This window comes from Sorex fumeus, unplaced genomic scaffold (assembly GCF_029834395.1).
Source record: "Sorex fumeus unplaced genomic scaffold, SorFum_2.1 ptg000098l, whole genome shotgun sequence".
NCBI lineage: Eukaryota > Metazoa > Chordata > Mammalia > Eulipotyphla > Soricidae > Sorex > Sorex fumeus.
This window is the reverse complement of record NW_026606155.1, coordinates 31,470,454-31,492,885: the sequence shown is the minus strand read 5'-3', so window position 1 is coordinate 31,492,885 and position 22,432 is coordinate 31,470,454. Positions and strand designations below refer to the sequence as shown.

Sequence of the window (22,432 nt, the reverse complement as noted above, 5' to 3'; positions counted from 1 at the left end):
TGTAAACAAATGTAGAGTTATATGTTATGGTCCTGGAAGGTTCAACTTAGAACCTTTGTTGAATTTCATGAAAATAAGCATCCTGACTATTTAAGTTAACCTTAGTAACAGCAGGCATAAACTCACAGCTGAAAGTAAACAGTGTTTTTATTGAAATAATTGGAGCACTTTTCTTAATTTTCTTCTTTTGTGTCTCAAATTGTCTTTCCCCTGATTCTAAGAAGTTATCTCTGAGTTGTTTCTCTCTTTTTTCTCTTTCTGTCTCCCTCCCAACTCTTTGAAGCTGAACTGTGTCTATTTGGACCACAACTGATTTGTCTGCTTTTTCCCTGTATGGCTAGCTTAGCCTTGCCAGTTGATTTTCCTCTATCGGTTGTGCTGTACTGTGAACAACAGCAGAATTGTACCTACATTTATGTGTGTATTTTGGGGACCACACCCACTGGTGCATTGGGGCATTCCTGGCTTATTGCTTAGGGGTTACTTCCTGCAATGCTCAGGAGACCGTGCATTCTCTGAGACTGGATCCGGGCCTCCTGTCGAAAAGCATGTGCTTAGCCCATTGTGCTGTCTCTGGTTCATCTATGGGTTACATTTAAAGAGGTAATTATCAAATTATAATTTAGTTTAGTTTCAGAAAAATTAAGATTAAAAGTAGTTTAATTCTTTTGCCAAAGGCTTTAACTTTGGGTTGTGTTATTTTAAAATATGCTTGAAGTGTGAGTGAGTATGTGTTTGTTTGTGTGTATAATTTAAAACCAGTAAGTTCATGAAAGATAAATAGAGGATTAGTGGAAATTATAGTTAATTATAAGGAACTGGCAATTTAAGAGACACAAATTCTAGTCTATGCTCTGTAAGGATATACTGGTTAATTAAAAAAAATTTTTTTTATTGAATATCTATGAGATAGACCATTACAAAGCTGCTTATGATTGGGTTTCAGTCATAAAATTACCCAACACCCATCCCTCTATCAGTGTATGTTTCCCACCACCAGTGTTCCCCCATTTCCCTCCTACCATCCTCCAACCTCCTGTCCCCCCACACCCTGTCTGTCTCTTTCTCTCTGTCTCCTTTTGTGCATTGTGGTTTGCAATACAGGTACTTAGTGGTCATCATGTTTGTTCAGGGAGTTCAGTATTTTTATCAGGAAGGTAAGGCTGGAGTAGCTTTTTTAACTGGGTGTGTGGGTGTACTGCCAAGACTTCTGGTAGTACAGGAAAGTGGGGGAAGATAGCCCATTCTGACCCTGAGAAAGCCAGGATATTTCAGTCACAAAACCCCCATGCCTGAATTTTCAGTAGATTATATCTCCGTGGGCTGGAGCGATAGCACAGCAAGTAGGGTGTTTGCCTTGAACGTGGCCCACCTGAGTTTGATTCCTCCATCCCTCTCGGAGAGCCCGGCAAGCTACTGAGAGTATCCTACCCGCAGAGTCTGGCAAGCTCCCTGTGGCATATTCAATATGCCAAAAACAGTAAACAAGTCTCACAATGGCGACATTACTGTTGCCCGCTTGAGAAAATCGATGAACAATGAGAGGACAGTGCTACAGTACTATATCTCTGTGAGGTCCAACCTGAGATGGTTGAGTCCAGCTGGGGGTTGGCAGCGGTTTTGGATTGTGGAAGCAAGCAAGCTGTCTGGCACTAGGCGGACCCACCCTCATCTGATGTACCCTCGTCTGTTCAGCCTTGCGCGGGTCTGAGATTAACTGAGGCTTTTGATCTGTTTTGAGATCTATTTATGGCTCTCTGAAACAAGACCAATAAATGAACTTGTGTAGCTGAGCCACAGGTGGTTTGTAGTTGTGGCTCCCACATACCTAACTTTTGGCCGTTTAATTTCATGGGAAAGTTGGTCTCAAGTTGTTGGGGTCTGGCAAGAGGCACAGAGGCAATTTTGAGGTATCAGGAAGCCAGAAGGCACCATCAGGCTACTGATGCACTTGCCCTACAGGTACAGGTTGACCTTCTGGCAGCACTGGCACCCCCTTATTGGTTAATTTTTATTGATAAGCTTTACAAAACTCTGTGTGTGTGTGTGTGTGTGTGCGCGCACGCGCACGTGTGTGTGTTTATATACACATATCTACTTTAAAGTTAATTTGTTAAAGGATAATCAAATATATGATGTTCTTTATTATTAATTCTGTAGAGACCCAAATTATTTTTGTTTATTATTGCCAAACACTCATAAGCAGCTGAAGCCAACTTTTGGTTATAGTTGTCAGACAAGTTTTGACATGAGTGTTGGTAGACAGTTTTCATTAAGTTACTGTGTAAATGTAACAGCCAAGAGTTATATCAGAACTTTATTTGTTCTCCAGTGATGTAAATAAATTTTTTTTAAACTGGAGGAATATGGGAAGAATATGGGGAGAATAAAAGAATTTCTGTAGCACTGTAACACTGTCCTCCCATTGTTCATCGATTTGCACAAGTGGTCACCAGTAACATCTCCATTGTGAGATTTGTTGTTACTGTTTTTGACATATCGAATAAACCATGGAGAATTTTCCAGGCTCTGTTGTGTGGGCAGAATACTCTCAGTTGCTTGCAGGCTCTCCAAGAGGGGCAGAGGAATAAAACCTGGGTCGTCCGTATGCAAGGTAAACGCCCTAATCTCTGTGCTATCGCTCCAGCCCACATAAATAAATAAATAAATAAATAAATAAATAAATAAATAAAAGGCTTGTTAGAAGCTTGAGGAAGGCAGCAAGCCAGCAAGAGACAATGGAATATGTAAGATTTTCATTTCATATAAAAGAATTTCATTCTATTTAACTATTGTTTGTTTTCTGTCTGTTCACAATTTAATAGTTATAGACATACTATCACAATCACGATCATCCTTTTGTTCCTCGATTGCCTCGAGCAGGCACCAGTAATGTCTCCTTTGCCCTAGTCCTGAGATTTTAAAAAGTGCCATATTCTAGGCTCTTTCAGGGTTAGGAGAATGAGACCCATCATTGTTACTGGTATTTGGCATATTGGGTACACCACAGGGAATTTGTCAGACTTTGCCATGTGGGCAGGTTACATTCAGTAGCCTGCCAGGTTGTCCAAGGTAAAAATGAGATTATAAGATGTCGTGTGCTTCCAGGAGCTAAGTTTTATAGTCTCTGGGTCTTGGCTGTTGATGGGATTACACGGAGCCGGGGGTGGGGGAGGGGGGTCAGTTGGTGGGTGTGACCCCTGCCTACTGGAAGATGGAGGATCTGGGTGCAGGATGCTCAGCCCCGATCCGAGCAGGCTTGGAGATCTCAGCCCCGGGACCCGCATGCCTTTGTTCCTCTGCCAGTACCTTCATGCGTGTGCAGAGTGGTCTCAGCATGGTTGTGGCTGGTTCTGGAGGTCTTCGGCTGCCGGGGCTCTGCTCGGGGTGGGGAGGGAAACTCAACCCGCCCCCCTCCAAGGGGCCCCAGTGAGGACAGCCAGTCGTGGGGGCAGGAGACTCTGCTCTGTTCTCTAACAGGAGCTGGGTTTTATAGTCTCTGGGTTTTGGCCGTTGATGGGATTACATAATATTTATTTTTTTAAATTATTTTTAAGGTTTAAATTTTATTTTTCTAAAGTTATTCACAATAATTGATTACTTTCACTATTTCAACACCAAGCTCACCACCATTACACCTTGCCATCAAGATTATTTTGAATTTTCCCACCACCACCCAAGACTGTTTCACAGGCAGATGCTAAGTAATTTATTTTGTATTGCTTGATATAAATAGTACAAGATGTTATGAATAATATGAGATGCTCCTCGAATTCTGTAACTTTTAAATATTTGGGGTCTGGAGGCATCTCTATGGTATGCTGCTCTCTTCCAAGATTCATTTGTGAGTCTCTGGATCATGGTTGTTAATGCACTTAAATGGCTCCCAGAGGCAGTTTGTGGGACTGCCAGGAAACCAGAAGGCCAAGGGGAATGGGAAGAGGATCCCATTTCTGACGCTGTGAAGCCTGGAGGTTTCAGCCACAAGTCCCACATACCTGGGTTTTTCCAGTGGATTTATTTTCATGCATGGGGGGCTTGGAATGAGCCTGTGAAAGTTGGCCGTGAGCGTGGCAGTGTTCGGCTTCTGGAGGTTTGTGGCTACTGGGGTTCATTTGGGCCAGGCGGAGGGACACACCTGCTCCATTTTGAGGTAGCCAGATGAAATCAGCCAGGTGTGGGATGGGGAGACATCTCTGTGGTGTGCTGTTCTCTTTTGAGATTCATTTGTGACTCTTCATAATGTCTATTTTAAGATTAAGATATTTATTAATAATTTCTCCATTTCTTGACAATAAAACAACAAATCAAATATTCATCTGGTGATTTTTAGGTGTAACAAGTAATTTCTAGTTATCCAGAATCTATTCAAGTGTCTGGTTTCTATTGGTACTGAATTAAAGGATTAAATTAAAGCCCAAAGAACAGGATTGATTCATTAAGGTTATTGTAGACCCTATGCTGTTCACAATTTAATAGTTACAGACATAATATCTATTTTTTTAAATTACTTTAAATGGAAGCTCTTAACTTACTGCTCATTGGTCTTAGAGAAAAAGCAGGTAGCCAGAGATTGTATGATTGGTCTTCTACTTTGATTCATTTAAAAAGATGTTCTTTTAAAAATAATGTTAATTGGTTGTGTTTGAATAATACAGAGACATCCAAAAATATGTGTTCGCTTGGTAACATATTGTGGTCTCTGATTGTTGTTGTTGTGATCCACTTGATTAATTATATACCTAAAGGAAATCTCTAAAATTTTTAATAGTATTTTTAAGTTTGATTTATCATTTTCCAAATTACTTTTACCATGGACTCTTTTAATGCAACATAGAGCTTGGACCATAAAAGCCTCTTAATAAGTATCTTTCTTCCATAAATGAATGAATAAAATCTGTGACTATCTTGCTTAAATTTCCTGTATAGTATGTATTTTTGGAAATGCTTTGTTACACAGATACTGAGACTAGTATTTCTGAAATGTAGTCCAACTGTTGCATGTTCTCAGTCTTGGAGAATTTTGGGCAAATGTCTCAAGGCTGAATGTTTGTCTTTCTTCACTCTCTCTCTCTCACACAGACACAATATATATATATATGATATATATATTACATATATATCATATATATATCATGTGTGATTTAATTTTCTTATTTGGAAACTATACATATCCTTCTAGCAGGATTCAATCAGTTCTGTCTGATTCTAGAAACTCTTTAACCATTCATTGGTCTTAGAAAAAAAGCAGGTAGCCAGAGATTGTATGATTGGTCTTCTACTTTGATCCATTTAAGACTGTTTTAAGCATATTCCATTCATAAGTGTTACTCACAATTACACAGCTGCAGCTAAGTGATAATGTGGTGTGTTTTGCAGATGTGGATGTTGTTGATCCTGATGAAAAATCAATTATGACCTATGTGGCACAATTTCTACAATACTCAAAGGATGCATTTAGGACTGGTATGCCTCAGGTATGATTTTATAAGTACAAATCAAGTTCATTTTTATTGTACCCTGCCAATGGTTAATTTGTTTAAATGAGATTTAATGAAAAGTTTTAGTTTTAATTAAAGACTTCCATCAAATTCTTATACAGAGCTTCAATGTACAGTATTATGAGTTAAGAGAAAGACATCCACCTTGAAAGTCAGACTCCAGTCATTGATGTAAATTATTTTCATTGTTCAGAATGTTCCATTGTGCATCTTTCCAGTCTACTCCCTGTACCCTAAACAAATAGAATACCAATTTCTTTCACTATAGATTAACTTTTCTTATTCTTTTGTTTTACTCAAGTTAAATGTGGTGGCCATTAACTTTTGTTGAATTATCTAGAACAATTTTTGATAAATTTGAAAAAAAATGGAAAATAATTGATAAATTTGATAAATTTGAAAAAAAATTTGATAAATTGATAAATTTGAAAAAAATTTGAAAAAAAATTTGATAATTATAAATAGGACAGATTAATTTTAGTAGCTTCTTTTTGGTGGGAGGGGTGCACACCCAGCAGCGCTTGAGGGTACTCTTGGCTCTGGATCAGGGAAAGATTGTCACTTCTAGTGGTTGTCAGGGGACTCTGTAGTGCTGGGATTGAATCAGGGCTTCCTGCTTGCATTCAATCATTTGAGCAATCTTTCTGACTCAGTTTTAGTGGGTTTTTAAAAAGTTGTAAACATTACAGTTTTGTTTGTCATAATTTTTAATAGCTTTATTGAGATGCAATCACTTATAAAACTTACCCTTTTAAATTTATGGTTAAATAGTTTTTAGTATTTTTTCTTGGTTCTGCAACCATTGCTATCTAATTTTAGCTTATTTCCAGTTTACTTGTTCTTAGATTCATAAACATGGAATCATACAATTTATGTAAAAAGAAGCATTATGTCTCCCAACTATTAATTCTTCCTTGTTGAAATGCTTTTAAATCAGCATCAAATTGCCATTTGATATTTCAGTTTTTCCCTTTGATTTTCAGTCAATTTAACAAAGTATTGTGAGTGGAAATTTCATAAATATCACTGAACTGAAAAGAAACACTAATTTTGCTTTCATAGAGATAATGACTATTGTGAATTTAATAAAATGTATTTGAATGTTAGTTTAAAGTTTACTTAAACTACCTCCTTAGCTTATCTGTGAACATATAGTCCTTAGTCCATTTTATTTGTCAGTTTAGTCCTATGTTTCTCCAACTGAAAAGTTTGTAGCATGAAGACAGATTGATGTTGGCTTTGGAAGAAAGACTCAGCTAAGATTCAGGCTTAAAATGCACTTCACTTATTTCTGACCTGCTGAGGAGCTAGTCTTTTCTAATTAATTTTTGTCTTAAAAAGTAAAATTAAGGACTGGAAAAATAGCTCCAAGGGCTGAGTACATGTTTTGTATGTAGGAGGCCTTGGTTTGATCCCCAGTTACCATATGACCTCCTGAGCTCCATGAAGTGTGACCCTCAAGCAAAGAGCCACACAAATGGTCCTGAAACACAGCCATGTTTGGACCCCAAATCAACCAACCAAACCAAAAACGTAAAATTAAAAAATTCACCTGTCGTGGCATTGGACATCCAAATAGAAAATGCCCTTGCCTTAATTGGAAGGTTAAAAGCAAATGTATAAATGAATAAATGGACAATGGAAATGAATTGTGTTTTCTTTATATACCAGCTATAAAATTGACTCCCAAATGTAGACAGATTTACCCTCTGAGAAAAAACAAATGAACAAACCAAGAAGTTTTTGCTCACTTTCATCTAATGTCATATCCAACCTTTACTGGTGTTCTTTTAAGGGTTATTAACTACTCAAGATAGACTGGGGAGATTACTCAAGTGACGTGTAAGATCCTGAACTTGATTGTTGGTACCTGGTACCCTGAAAGCCGCTCCTATTCCCTGCACTTTTGGGTTCGCTCTGGTGGTCCCAAGTCCTTTTAGGTCTAGCTCCTGTAAGGTATTTTATATTCTTTGAAGAAAATAGAAGAGAGGAGAAAGAGAGTGAGAATTACATAAAGTGAACTGAAAAAAAAATAGCACACTCTGAGTTGGAATGTGTGAGGTATTCCAGAATGGAGTGTGCTCAGTATATTTCGTAAAGATATTTTTGATGTGAGTGTATTGGAGAAGAACATTGACCTGTTGAATTAACCCATATGTATATTTACTAGATAATAGTATTCTTAAATGCTAGTTATAAGAAAGTAATTTAGAATGATGCCTTCTAAAGTGAAATAATGAAAAAAAAAATACCTTAGACAAAACACCACTACCCAGACAGGGCTGCTTGCTCTGTGTCGTGCTTTATTATATTTAGATGCTAGTTTCAATCCACTTTAAAATTTAAAGACTTTTAAAATTTAAAGATGTTATTTGAACACACAGCATTTCTCTTTAGCACATAGAGTCATTAGTGTGTAATGATGACTTTACATTTGAAGTTGTTCATTTATTGTGAAAAATCAGGTCTATTTAGGATAGACTTTTAAATGAGCATGCGTGTGTGTGTGTGAATTACAGGAGAAAATGAAAGAAGCTATGGTCTGGTTGGCCCAGCAAGAGCAGAAACTACAAGTCATGCTAAAGGATTCAGAAAATGAGACCTACTCTACAAAGTATGAGGTCAGTATGACTTTTTGCTGTGGTTATTATGGCCTACTCATAGGGAATTTTCGGGGAAATCTTCACACCTAATTCTATAAATATAAAATTAACTCCAGGTTGTTAGGGTTGAATTCTAGGATGGCACTTCTCAAATTTTAAAGTGCCTGTGAATCACCTGAGAGTCTTGTTAGAACTTAGATTCTGAGTCAGGAAGTCTGGGGTGGGACCTGTGAAGCTCCATTACCATCTGGCTCCCAGGATATACTGATGCTTCTAGTCTTTGAAGCGCTTTTATTAATACAAGACTGAGGAGCAGTTTTAGAGTGCAGACCAGCAAATTATGATCTGTGAGCCACACTGCATGTTTTTGTAGACACGACTGTTGGGATAGAGCCGTACCCACTAAGAATTATCCAGTACTGTCTCCACACTGTAACCACAGAGGTGATTGTTGAGACCAATCATCTATCTGTCCCACAGAGTTTTTTAGATAGTTGCTATCTTATCCTAGCCCTGAAAAGAACCAACTTTTCAGAGCAAATATAGAATGAAAGAGAAATCAGGAATGAGGCCATCCTAGAATTATAGTAAAGTTCTCCCACCAGAATGTCCTTGGGGGTAATGACTGCTGTTATGATCACATATTGAAGATTTTCTGTGCACTAGGCACTCTTAATATTACAGTCTCTTGCTGAGTATGGTTTTATTATTCCCGTTTTCCTGATTAATACAAGACTGAGATGGACTAAGTGATTGATCTAAGGTTATTTGACTACTGAAAAGAAGAGGTGGGATTTGAATAAGTCTAGCTTCAAAGCCCTAGTTTGCTTTACTTCTTCATGCTTCTCTAGAATAGGCAGTTATTCCCAGTACCCTCTTGAAAGAGACAAGAACTAAAAGTTGCGTAGTTCTGTTTCTGTGCTTCCAATCAGTCTCTCTTGAACTATTCCTGGACTTCCATTTCCATGTTGGGTGATACACCTGGATAAGTCTAGATTTTCCAGCATTAACATGCTGTGTGTCTTGAGAACCGTACCATCGTTTTGGTTTGGAGTCATTAGAGAAGAAATCGGGGCTATCTTTGTTTCGGTGGAACTACAGAGGCTTCTGTGCTCTTTCCTGTTAGCTCAGGCTAAAAGTGCTTTCTCATTGACAAGATGTTCAGGTCCACTGGAAGTACCTAGATCTCACAGAGGTCTCTGGTGTAGTAATATATCACAGATTCAGGTTTCCGAAATAAAAAGCCTCATGCAGTCATCTGAGAGAATTAAAATATCTCTCTCTTTGGTCTTCTCTTAATTTAAAATGCAGTCAATAATTATAATATTTTCAATGATATTTATGGGACTGTGCTGATGAAATGGAACAGCGCATAAGGCACTTGCCTTGCATACGGCCAACCAGGTTTGATCCCTGGTCCTTCAAGCACCTCCAGGAGTGATCCCTGAGCTCAGAGCCAGGAGTAAGCCGCCCTGGGCATGGTGAAGGATGGCCCCAAAACAAAACAGCCAAAACACCAAGGATATTTATAGGACTGATGACAAGCCAGTATATCACACAAACAACAAAGGAGAAAGTTAATTTATTAAATGTTTGAGGGCAGAGATGGTTTTCTAACATCTGTATAAAGGGCTTGGGATGCATTGGCTCAAGCTGAGTTAACAATGACTGCTACAAACACCATTTATGCATGGTGACTGCTGACATCTCACTCTCACTTCTCATTTTCTACTGTGAATGTGTATTTGGGGAGGACTTGCAAACTTCCCTTTCCATGTGGCTTCATGATTTATGATGCTTTAAATCTGAGGGACCTTACCATACCATTTATTAGCAGAAATTCAGCAATAATGGCACTAGCTGTAACCTTTCTTCCTTTGATGCCACCCAGATTATCAGGGCACACTGAAGAAAGAAACTGAATTGTTTTGAGGATCCTGAATTTGGGATGTTACCTTTAAGAAAAAATAATATGTGTAGCCTGAGTTATCGAAACTTTTATAAACTGACTTAAACTTTTCAATCTTTAAATCCCTCTTCCAATTGCAGCGCCTGCTATCCTTTTTGAATTCATTTGATGAAGGAAAAAAGCCCTTTTTATCCATTCTGTCAATAAAAATGAATCTGGATGCGCTGGATGGAGATCAGTTACAGCTGAGAAAAGCCTGGGACAGACTCAACTACAAGGTTACTGTATTATGTTAATTAGAACATTTTCATAGGACAGCAGCTTTGAATCATTGGCTGGGGACTTTGCTTTTTTTTGGTGGTGGGCCCTACAGACCCAGTGGTGCTTGGGTGCTACTCCCAGCTCTGTGCTTGGGAGTTGCTCCCATTGAGACTTTGGGAACTCTGGGGTGCTGGGGATGGGTTAGGCCACCTGCAGAGTGAGTACTTTATCCCCGGTCCTGTCCATCTGGCTGGATGAGGACTTTAAGATAACAAAGGACATTCTGTCAGTGACAGGGTGGATGCTTCATCAGAAGGTTGAATAGTGTTTTTATATTTTATCCTGTCTTATTTAGATAAAGGTTGATATTTAAAAAGAAATTAAAGAAATTGAAGGTTTACTCACCCCTCGATTTTTTATGTGCCATCAATTCTTGGTTTATTATAGTAAGTTACCCACCTCTGGGCTGATCTGAACCCTCCTCTCATCTATGGACCAGTGTCAAGTACCCCATCAGCTCAGAGACTGTGGGGACAAACCCAGAGAAAATGTGTAATGTGTGTGTCTAAATATATCTACATGATTTTGGTCCTTTCAGATGTATTGAGACTTGTGTTAAGGTGCAGGATATGTTTATAGTAGTGTAAATATCATTTGCATTTGTAAAGAACATATTTTCTATAGTCATTGGGTTTAGCATTCTATAACCATTAATACAGAGTTGTTAGTGGTGTTCAGATTATCTTTGTCTTGTTCACATTTTGTACACTTGTTATATAATTGCCCAGAATAATATTACAATTTTTACTAGCCTTCCTTTAATTATTTCAAAGTCTCCTTCATGTTTTCAAAAATATTGTTAGGTGTGTACTTTTGTGATTGTTGTCTGCCTAATTTGTTGGTGCTTTCCCATTATGAAACATTTCTGAACATACTGTTTTTTCTTGTCATCGATTTAATTGGATAGCCACAGACTCAAATTGGCGTTTTAAGGCTTACTCTCTGGCATGTCTTTTTTCTTCATTGACATTCATTTATGCTTTTTAATTGTGATGTTTGTATCACTTCTTGTTGGAATGTCCTCTGGTTGCATTGTCTCTGTACGTTTTTTAAATTGTGGTGCTCATTGGAGGTGTCACCCTTTACTTGGGATGCTCAGAGATACCTGGTAGAAGTCTCAGAGCAGAGCTGCCTGGATCACTCTCTAAGCATGCTGGGAATTGAATACACAGCTCTTGTTTGTCAGGCAAATGCTTTTGCCACTCAGCTACCTCTGACCTTAGATCTTGCTTCCTTATCCACTCAGAGAGTTTCTGACTTTTCATTGGAGTACCTGGTCTTCTAATGTTTCATGTAATTATTGATGTGGCTTATTTTAGCTATCTTATTTTACTTGGTTTCTGTTTATTCCCCTTTTTTAAAAAGTCTCCATTTTTTAAACTTTGTTTTAGACAATTCTATTTCAATATACCAACTTATATTTTTGCAATACTACATTAAAAAATGTTTATAATCTACTTATGCTTCACTGCTTTGAAATTGCTGAGAAACTTCTTATAACATGTAGAAATCTTGCAGATTGATTCATCTCTCATTATATGCCATAGTTGTTTTATACATCAATAAAAATATGTAAGTGTGGTACAAGCATAAGTTCTCAAGACAATTTTCTTTTTGCTCTACGCAACTATTTTAAATAAGTTAAAAGTTATTTAAAATAATTTTTATATTTAGGGGCTGGAGAGATAGCACAGTGGGTAGGGCGTTTGCCCTGCATGTAGCCGACCCAGGTTCGATTCCCAGCATCCCATATGGTCCCCTGAGCACAGCCAGGAGTAACTCCTGAGTGCAGAGCCAGGAGTAACCCCTGTGCATTGCCAGGTGTGACCTAAAAAGCAAAAGAAAAAAATTTAAAAAAAATAATTTTTATATTTAAAAATATAAAGTCTATTATATTTATCTAGATATTTCCCATTTCTGATTTTTTCCCTTGGAGATTTCCTGAAATCTTTTCCTTTTTTGGATTTTGAATCATACCAAATGGTGCTGAGAGTTTATTCCTGGCTCTGTATTTAGGGATAGCTCTTGGTGAGACTCAGGGGACCATATGTGGTACTGGAGATTGAACACAGGTCAGCACATGCAAGGCAAGTGCCCTACCCACTCCAGCCCCTTTATCTTATAAAGGACAGTGAATAATAGTTTCCTCAGTTTTCGTTGATTTCTGAAATGTCTCCATTTGGGGGGCTGGAGTGATAGTATAGTGGATAGGGTATTTGCCTTGCATGTGGCCAACCCAGATTCGATTCCCAGCATCCCATATGGACCCCTGAGCACTGCTAGGAGTAATTCCTGAGTGCAGAGCCAGAAGTAATCTTATGTGCATCGCCGGATGTGACAGAAAAGTAAAATAAATAAATAAATAAAAGGTCTCCATTTTGTCTTCCATCTTTTAAAAATATTGACGTGTATTGTAGATACCACAGAATTCGCTCATTTTTGAATAATTAATTTTTAGTATATTAATAAAGTTGCAGCAGGGATTGTGTGGTCTGTAAATAAATAACTGTTTGACTCTGGATTTGCAGATTCCTGCTCAAATATCAGGCCATCAGAAAGAACAGCTTCTTCTGACACACTTAGGAAGTAAATTCCAGGAAGGTCTAATGGCTTAAGAGAGCTTCCATTGAAAGAGTACTTCATTTGGGGTAATTGGCACCTCCAGAGATATTCCGCTCAAGTGGCAGTACTTCTTCTTCTCTGAGTGTGTTCACTACAGCTTGGATCCCGCCCTGTGAAGGGTAGGGCTCATTGCCCTCTGCTCCATACCATGGGAGGGAAGTGAGGAAATACCATCTGCATAGTTCAGACTGTTCCAGGCCACAGAGACCCAGCTACATTTCACTGAATTGTATTTGGAAAAGTTGCATCAAATAATCAGAAAAACCATAAGGATTGTTTTGCCAGGCAAAATGCTGCAAAATAATAGTAACTTGAAAATTCGTTTGTTGGGTAGAATGCAGCTTTTTTTTTTTTTTGGTATAAGAAAATGAGACATTTATTTTGCAATCATGAGGTATACAAAAGTTAGTAGTACCTGAACTCTTGCTGGTTTAGTTGTTTGAGATTTGAGATCACATATTCAGATCATCATGGTTTCATTCAAACCTTCTATAGGTAATAGCAGTTTTATTTATTAGGGGCAGACAAGATGTTTGGAGGGGGTTCAGGCAATACCCAGCAGTGCTGGAGGCTACTGCCTGCATTGTGTGCTCAGGGGTTGCTTTTATTGGTACTCGGGCTATGTGGTGCTGGTGATTGATCCTGGGTCCACTGCATGTAAGGCTAGCATCTAACCTCTTCACTGTCTCTCCAGCAATTTATATATGATCCTTTATATACAGGATCATATATAAATTTTTAGCCAAATTCTATTGTAATTTCCAACAGGAGATCAGAAATGGAAATGTGTTTCCTTGTTAAGGGAGAAAGAAGATGAATGAAAGGTGAACATCACCTTCTCTTTTCTCTTCTGTCTGATGCTTAAAAGCAAAGTCACCTGGAGTCAGAAAACTCACTTTGGCTTCATTCAAAATACATACATCAGTTTTCCCTTTTGTTTAGAGTTTTGGTTTGGGGCCATATCTAATGGTGCTCAGGATCTACTTCTGGTGCTGTGTGTGGGGGTTGCTCCTGGTGGTGCTCTGTACCCAGGATACTGTGTTGTGTTGGGAACCAGATCTGGGCCTCTAGGATGCAAAGCATGTATATACTCAGCTCTTTGATTTATCTCCCTGGCCCAAGCTTTCTCTCTCTCTCTCTCTCTCTCTCTCTCTCTCTCTCTCTCTCTCTCTCTCTCTCTCTTTCTTTTTGGGTCATACCCAGTGAAGCACAGGGTTTACTTCTGGCTCTGCACTTAGGAACCACCCCTGGCAGTGCTCAGGGGACCATACAGGATGCTAGGATTTGAACCTGGGGGTCGGCTGTCTGTGAGGCAAATGCCCTACAAGCTGTGTTATTACTCCAACCCCGCCCAAGCTCTCTTTTAATTGTAAAATTAATGATAGTCCAGCCCGTAATATCATCCTTATGTTTTTCTTTTCTTTTTTTAAAAATTTTTATTAGTGAAACACCATGAGGTACAGTTGTAGACTTGCAAATTTTTGTGCTTGGGTTTCAGTTATACAATGATCAAGTACCCATCTCTCCACCAGTGCCCATTTTCCACCACCATGGGTCCCAGTATCCTTCCCACCTCCCATCCCCCCCATCCTACACTGCTTCTGTGGCAGGGCATTCCCTTTTGTTCTTTTTCTCCTTTTGGTGTTGTGGTTTGCAAAAGAGGCATTGAGTGGCAATCATGTTTGGTCTATAGTCTACTTTCAGCATGCTTCTCCCATCCTGGGAGGATCCTCCCAACACCCTTTATTTGGTGTTCCCTTCTCTATCTGAGCTCCCTTTTCCCCTAGCTTGTGTGGCTGGCCTCCAAGCCATGGACCAAAATTCCTGGTACTTATCTTGGCCACTCTTGGGTGTTAGTCACCTATTTTATTTATGTTCCCCAGATGAATGCAATCTTTCTATGTCTGTCCCTCTCTTTCTGACTCATTTCACTTAGCATGATACTTTCCATATAGTATCACTTGTATGTAAATTTCATGACTTCATCTTTGCTAACAGCTACATAGTACTTTATTGTGTAAATGTACCAAAGTTTCTTTAAGCAGTCATCTGTGCTCCGGCACTCCGTTTTTTTTCCAGGTTCTGGCTATTGTAAAGAGTGCTGCAATGAACAAACAAGTGTAGATGTCACTTCAACTGTACTTTTTTGTCTCTCTGGGATATATTCCCGGGAGTGGTATTGCTGGGTCAAATGGGAGATCAAATTCTAATTTTTTGAGAATCGTCCATACTGTTTTCCAGAAGGGTTGGACCAGTCGGCATTCCCACCAGCAGTGAAGGAGGGTCCCTTTCTTGCCACATTCGTGCCAGCATCGGTTGCTTTTGTTCTTTTGGATTTTGGGCCAGTCTCTGTGGTGTGAAATGATATCTCATTGTTGTTTTGATCATCTCCCTGATGATTAGTGATGTAGAGCATTTTCTCATGTGCCTTTTAGCCATTTGAATTTCTTCTTTGCGAAAGTTTCTGTTCATTTCCTCGCCCCATTTTTTGATGGGGTTGGGTGTTTTCTTCTTGTGGAGTTCAGCCAATACCTTGTATATCCTTGATTTCAACCCCTTGTCAGATGTGTATTTGGTGAATATCCTTTCCCATTCTGTAGACTGTCTTTGTATTTTGGTCACTGTTTCTTTTGAGGTGCAGAAGATTCTTAGTTTAAGATAGTCCCATTTGTCTATCTCTGTTTTCACTTGCTTGGCCAGTGGTGTGACATCTTTGAAGATACCATTAGCTTCAGTATCATGGAGGGTTTTGCCAACTTTTTCTTCAATGAACCTTATGGATACTGGTCTGATGTTGAGGTCTTTAATCCATTTTGATCTTACCTTTGTATATGGCGTTAGGCAGAGATCTGAGCCCACTTTTTTTTGCATGTAGTCGTCCAGTTTTGTCAGCACAATTTGGTAAAGAGACTTTCCCTGCTCCACTTCACTTTTCTTGCCCCCTTATTGAAGATTAGATGATCATATGCTTTGGGAGAGATGTCAGTATATTCAACCCTGTTCCATTGGTCTACAGCTCTGCCTTTGTTTCAGTACCATGCTGTTTTAATTATTACTGCTTTGTAGTAGAGTTTGAAGTTAGGGAGGTTGATTCCTCCCATTTTCTTTTTCACAAGAATTGCCTTAGCTATTTGTGGGGGCTTATTGTTCTATATCAATTTCAGGAGTGTTTGCTCCATTTCTTTGAAGAATGTCATGGGTATCGTAATAGGGATCACATTTAATTTGTACAGTGCTTTGGGAAGTATTGCCATTTTGACAATGTTAATTCTCCCCATCCATGAACAGGGGATATTTTTTCATTTCCTCGTGTCCTCTTTTATTTCCTGAAGTAGTTTTTTTAGTTTTGTAGTTTTTGTAGTTTTTCTTTGTACAGGTTTTTTTTTTGTACAGGTTCTTTACTTCCTTAGTTAAGCTGATTCCCATGTACTTGATTTTCTGGGGCACAATTGTGAATGGATTGTTTTCTGCATGTCACTTTCTTCTCTCTCACTATTTGCATATAGGAAAGCCATGGACTTTTGCATATTGATTTTATAGCCAGTAACTTTACTATACAAGTCTATTGTTTCTAGGAATTTCTTGGTACAGGTTATAGGGTTCTCTAAGTATAATATCATATCATCTGCAAATAGTGAGAGCTTGATTTCTTCCTTTCCTACTGGATGCTCTTAATATCTTTTTCTTGCCTAATCGCTATTACAAGTACTTCCATACTATATTGAACAGTAGTGGAGAGAATGGGCATCCTTGTCTCATCCTTGATCTTAGAGGTAAGGCTCTCAGTTTTTCCCCATTGAGGATAATGCTTGCTGTAGGCTTGTGGTAGATGGCTTTAACTATATTAAGGAAAGTCACCTCTATCCCCATTTTGGCGAGGGTTTTCATTATAAACGGGTGCTGGATTTTGTCAAATGCTTTCTCTGCATCTATTGATATGATCATATGATTTTTATCTTTTCTTTTGTTGATATGATGGATTATGTTGATTGATTTCTGAATGTTAAACCATCCTTGCATCCCTGGGATGAATCCCACTTGGTCATGGTGTATGATCTTTTTGATGAATTGTTGAATTCTATTTGCTAGTATTTTGTTGAGCATCTTCACATTTGTGTTCATTGGGGATATCGGCCTGTAGTTTTCTTTTCTTGTGATGTCTTTGTTTCCTTTTGGTATTAAAGAGATATGGGCTTCATAGAAATGGTTTGGGAGAGTTTCTGTTTTTTTCAATTTCCTGGAAATGCTTGGGAAGAACTGGCAATCAGTCCTCTTTAAATGTTTGGAAAAAATCACTAGTGAATCCATCTGGACCTGGGTTTTTGTTTTTGGGAAGATTTTTGATTACAATTTCAATTTCCTTGATGTTAATAGGTCTATTTTGGTACTCTATATCTTCTTGATTCAGCTTTGAGAGATGATAGGAATCCAGGAATTTATCCATTTCTTCTATGTTCTCTTGTTTCATGGCATACAGACTTTCAAAGTAGTGTCTCATGATCTTTTGAATTTCTTCGGTTTCTGTTGTGATATCCCCATTCTTATTTCTGATTCGATTTATTAGGGTTCTCTCTATTTCTTTGTGAGTGTTGCTAGTGGTTTATCTGTTTTGTTTATTTTCTCGAAGAACCCGCTCTTTGTTTCATTGATCTTTCAGATCGTTTCTTTGGTTTCCATGTCGTTGATTTCTGCTCTAAGTTTTATGATCTCTTTCCTTCTGCCTGATTTGGGCTCCTTTTGTTTATCCTTTTCTAAGATCTTGAGCTGTGAAGTCAAGTTGTTTATGTGCATCCTTTCTTCTGTCCTGAGATATGCTTGCAGAGCTATAAATTTTCCCTTTAATACAGCTTTTACTGCATCCTATAAGTTCTGGTAGCTTGTGTCTTCATTCTCATTTGTTTCCAAGTATCTTTTGATTTTGTCCTTGACTTCCTTCCTGATCCACTCATGTTCAGCATTGAGTTGTTTAATTTCCAGGTGTTTGATTTGGTTCTCTGTATGTGATTCACTTCTATTCTCAGTGCATCATGGTCTGAAAAGATTGTTGATACTATTTCTATCTTCCTGATTCTATTGAGGTATGTTTTGTGGCTTAGGACATGTTCTATTTTGGAAAATGTTCCGTGCGCACTGGAGAAGAATGTGTATTCTTTCTTTTTGGGGTATAAAGCCCTGTATAGGTCTATAAGCCCTTTCTCTTCTATTTCCTCTTTCAAATCCAATGTTTCCTTGCTGAGTTTTGTTCTTGTTGATCTATCCAGAGGTGATAAGGCAATGTTGAAGTCTCCAGCTACTATTATGTTGCTAGCAATGTCCTCTTTAAGATCTGTTAGCAGTTGTTTTAAATATTTAGCTGTTACCTCATTAGGTGCATATACTTTTAAGAATGTGATTTCTTCCTGTTGTACATATCCCTAGATGAAGAGAAAATAGCCTTCGCTGGCCCTTCTAATCTTTTTCAACCTAAAGTTAATGCTTTGGATACTAGTATGGCCACCCCAGCTTTTTTGAAGGAGCTGTTTGCTTGCAGGATTGTTTTCCATCCTTTCACTTTGAGTCTGTGTTTGCTCTGACTGTTGAGATGAGTTTCTTGTAGACAACAGAATGATGGGTTCTGTCTCCGATTCCATTTTGCCAGTCTGTGTCTCTTAATTGGTGAATTTAGACCATTGGCGTTGAGAGAGATTATTGTTATGGGGTTTTGTGTCATCTTTCTGTAAGGGTCTGTTGTGCTTGTAGGGTTTGTCTTGTCTTATAGTAGCCCCTTTAGTCCTTCTTTTAGGTTTGGTTGTGTCTGTGAAGTTCCTGAGCTGCTGTTTATCTAGAAAATAGTGTACTGTTCCTTCGATTTTGAGTGAGAGTTTAGCTGGATAGAGTATTCTTGGTGAAGCATTCATTTCAGTGAGTTTTTTCACTATATCCCACCATTGCCTTCGGGCTTGGAGGGTTTCCTCTGATAGGTCTGCTGTGAATCTAAGGGGTGCTCCTTTGTGTGTGATTTCCTTCTTTGACCTTGCTGCTTGCAGTATTGTATCTCTATGGGCAGCATCGATCATTCTAACTATGATATGTCTTGGAATGTTTTTGTTAGGGTCTCTTTTAGTTGGTACCCTTTGGGCTCCTTGAACCTGAATGGCTGCATTGTCGAGCTCTGGGAATTTTTCAGCAATGATTTGTTTAATTGTGGTTTTTTCATTGGAGTTGTTTCCCTGAGCTTCTGGTACTCCAATGATTGTAATGTTGTTCCTCTTGGAATCATGTCCTAGGACTCTGATTCTCTCTAGAGCTATTTTGAGGTCCCTTGCCACTGTTTGTTGTTGCCTGTTGGCTTGGTGCAGCTGATCTTCCAGCTCACTGATTCTCTCTTCAGCTGCGGTCATTCTACGGTTGAAGGCACAGACTGAGTTTTTCATTTCCTCTATGGAATCTTTTATTCGTGACATTTCTGCTCTCATTTCTTCCTGCAATTTGTGGATTTTTTTTCTGTCATGTTACTGGATATCTGTCTGACAGTTCCATTGAGTTGATTGAACATCTTCATGATTTCATATCTGAATTCTTTGTCAGAGAGGTCCCTTAGATGAGCAGTATCTACAGAGACTTCTGGATTCTTTTCGTTGTCCTCCCCATGTGGTGGGGATTTACGTTGTTTCTTCATGTTGGTGTGTAGAGAGGGGGACTAGTTTCCTTGATATGGCTAAACTATCTGTGGCCGTGTAAGCGTTGGCCCACCTAAAACTAGGCAACGCCCACTTCTACAGAAGCCACACCCACTTCTGAAAAGGTCACACTGCCACAGGGACCTGGTGTGTGTGCGGGGAGGGGGTGGGGGGTTGGGGGGTGGGGGGGGGAGTAAAGACTGGGTAGGGGAGAAGACCAGCACAGCTTGGGTGATGAAGAGGTAGAGGCAGAGGCTCAGGGCTGCTTTTCTCCCAGCATCCTAGAGGGTGCCTGGGGGGCTTGCAGAGAGAAATCCAAGTCCCGGGTTTGAGTACTGGCGGACAAACTGACCTGGGTTTGGGAGAAGATCAGCATAGCTTGGGGGACAAAGAGGAAGAGGCAGAGGCTCAGGGCTGCTTTTCTCCCAGTGTCCTAGAGGATGCCTGGGGGGCTTGCAGGGAGAAACCCAAGTCCCGGGTTCGAGTACCGGTGGGTGAACTGACCTGGGTTTGGGAGAAGATCAGCACAACTTGGGGGATGAAGAGCCATTTTTCTGTTTTTATGGGTCACACCCGGCAATGATCACGATTTACTGACTCTGACTCTGTGCTTAGGGATCACCCCTGGTGTCCTCCTTGAAATATCCTCAAATCTCACAGGGGTCATATGGCATCCAGTTGAGAAACAGTGCCTCAGACCTGAAAATGTGTACCCTTTAACCAAGTCCTTCCTACTTCTTCCACCTGTACTCATTTCTGAGTGGAGGACACTCAGGGAATCATATGTAGAATCCAGGCCTATTACATGCAAGGCACACACCTTACCCACCATACTAGCTCTCTGGCCGAGCAATATCATTCTTATTCTCTTACTCAATCCTGTATCAATTTTCTGATCTATTTTTTGGCAAGTGTGCAAATTAGTTATGATATCAAAAGTACATGCTAGCTTATTTATGTTAAAAAACATTATAGTAAGATATTTTTTATTCTTTTTACAATTTGTGATTCAGTAACATATTTGAGATTATAGAGTTGTGCTTTGCCATGTGTTTTGAGAAAACAAGCTTACAAGGCAATTAAAGCAAAAGAAAATTCTGCAAGGTATCACTTCTCTATGGAATATAAAAAAAGCCAAACTCATAGGAGTAGAAAAATTGTCAGCAAATGAGTACAGGTGGAAGAAGTAGGAAGGACTTGGTTAAAGGGTACACATTTTCAGGTCTGAGGCACTGTTTCTCAACTGGATGCCATATGACCCCTGTGGGATTTGAGGATATTTCAAGGAGGACACAGGTGGAAATCACATAAATGGGGACCACATCATGAGATTAGAGTTCAATTCAGTAGAATGGGGGCCATAGAAAAGAAACATGAAAGGAAAAAAGGTTGGAAATCCTAGGATCTAATGTAAAACATTGTGACAAAAGTTGTTAACATGATTATATCATTAAAATTTGCTAAATATGACAATTAAAAGTTCTGGGGGGTGGTGATGGATATGCTCATTAATTTGGTGGTGTGAATCCTTTTTTTTTTAATCAAATAACTGTGAAATACACAGTTACACAGTTGCTCATGATTGGGTTTCAGTCATCCAATGTTCAACACCAATCCCTTCACCAGTGCACATTTCCCACCAATGGTAAGTATTCTTTCACATTGTATATCTTGATGCCTTTACCATGACGTCCACTTTGTGTATCATACCACTGTCTTCCCATTGTTCATTGATTTGCTCGAGCGAGCCCAGTAACGTCTCTATTGTGAGACTTGTTGTTTCTGTGTTTGGCATATTGAATACGTCACAGGTAGCTTGCCAGCCTTTACCGTGTGGGCAAGATACTCTCGGTAGCTTGCCGGGCTCTCCAAGAGGGGCGGAGGAATAGAACCTGGCTCAGCCGGGCCGGCTGCACTCAAGGCAAACACCCTACCACTATGCTATCACTCCATGCCATATTTTTTTTCTAATGCAGGAGTACTGCTGTTTATTCAGCCATTGATTAAGCTGATTGAATTGGGTATCAACTGCACATTATTTTTTATTCAGAATGTTAATTTTATTTTATTGTTTATTATTATTATTTTTAATCACCGTGAGATACAGTTACAAAGCTTTTCTGTTCGAGTTTCAGTCACAATACAATCGATCACCCAACCTTCCACCAGTGCATATCTTCCACCACCAAGGTCCCCAGTATCCACCCCCATCCCAACACTTCCCCTGCCTCTATGGCTGACAGTCTCTCCCATATTCTCTTTTGTATTGCTTGTTATAAATAGCATAAGATGTCGCAGCCACACTCTCCTGCAATTCTAAAATTTTAGATAATTAGGGTTTGGAGAAATATGCAATAAGCTTCTTTTTTAAAAAATTTATTTATTGAATCACCGTGAGAACAGTTACAAAACTTTCAGGTTTAAGTCTTGGTCATACAATGATCAAACACCCATCCCTCCGCCAGTGCATATTTTCCACCACCAAGAAACCCAATATACCCCCATCCCACCTCTCCCCATGCCTGTGAGGCAGATGATTTCCACTTAACTCTCTATTTTGATTGCATTCATTATTTCGATGAAAATTTCACCATTATTTGGAATTTTCTTCCAACAATCAAATCTGCTGAAAAGGCATCATGAAATAATTTATTTTCTATTGCTGGTTATGAAGACCATAATGATGTCTGATATTTTGGATTTCTGATATTTTACTAATTAAGTCTGGAGGGATTTCTGCCCAAAGCTGCTTAGTTCCAAGATTTGATTTGTGTGCCTCTGGGGCCATGGCCCTGCCAGAGAGCTGCTCATGGGGGA

General features: G+C 39.1%; 1 protein-coding gene across 2 annotated transcripts in view; it reads left to right on the top strand.

Moving 5' to 3' along the window:
• The window catches only part of SYNE2 (spectrin repeat containing nuclear envelope protein 2), a 301,999-nt gene that overhangs the window by 34,208 nt on the left and 245,359 nt on the right, over nucleotides 1-22,432 (top strand). For both annotated transcript variants that reach the window (XM_056133152.1, XM_056133154.1), the window contains exons 8-10: nucleotides 5,380-5,477; nucleotides 8,021-8,122; nucleotides 10,154-10,291. In XM_056133152.1, coding sequence (XP_055989127.1) covers nucleotides 5,380-5,477; nucleotides 8,021-8,122; nucleotides 10,154-10,291 — 338 coding nt within the window. The remainder of the gene's footprint in view (nucleotides 1-5,379; nucleotides 5,478-8,020; nucleotides 8,123-10,153; nucleotides 10,292-22,432) is intronic.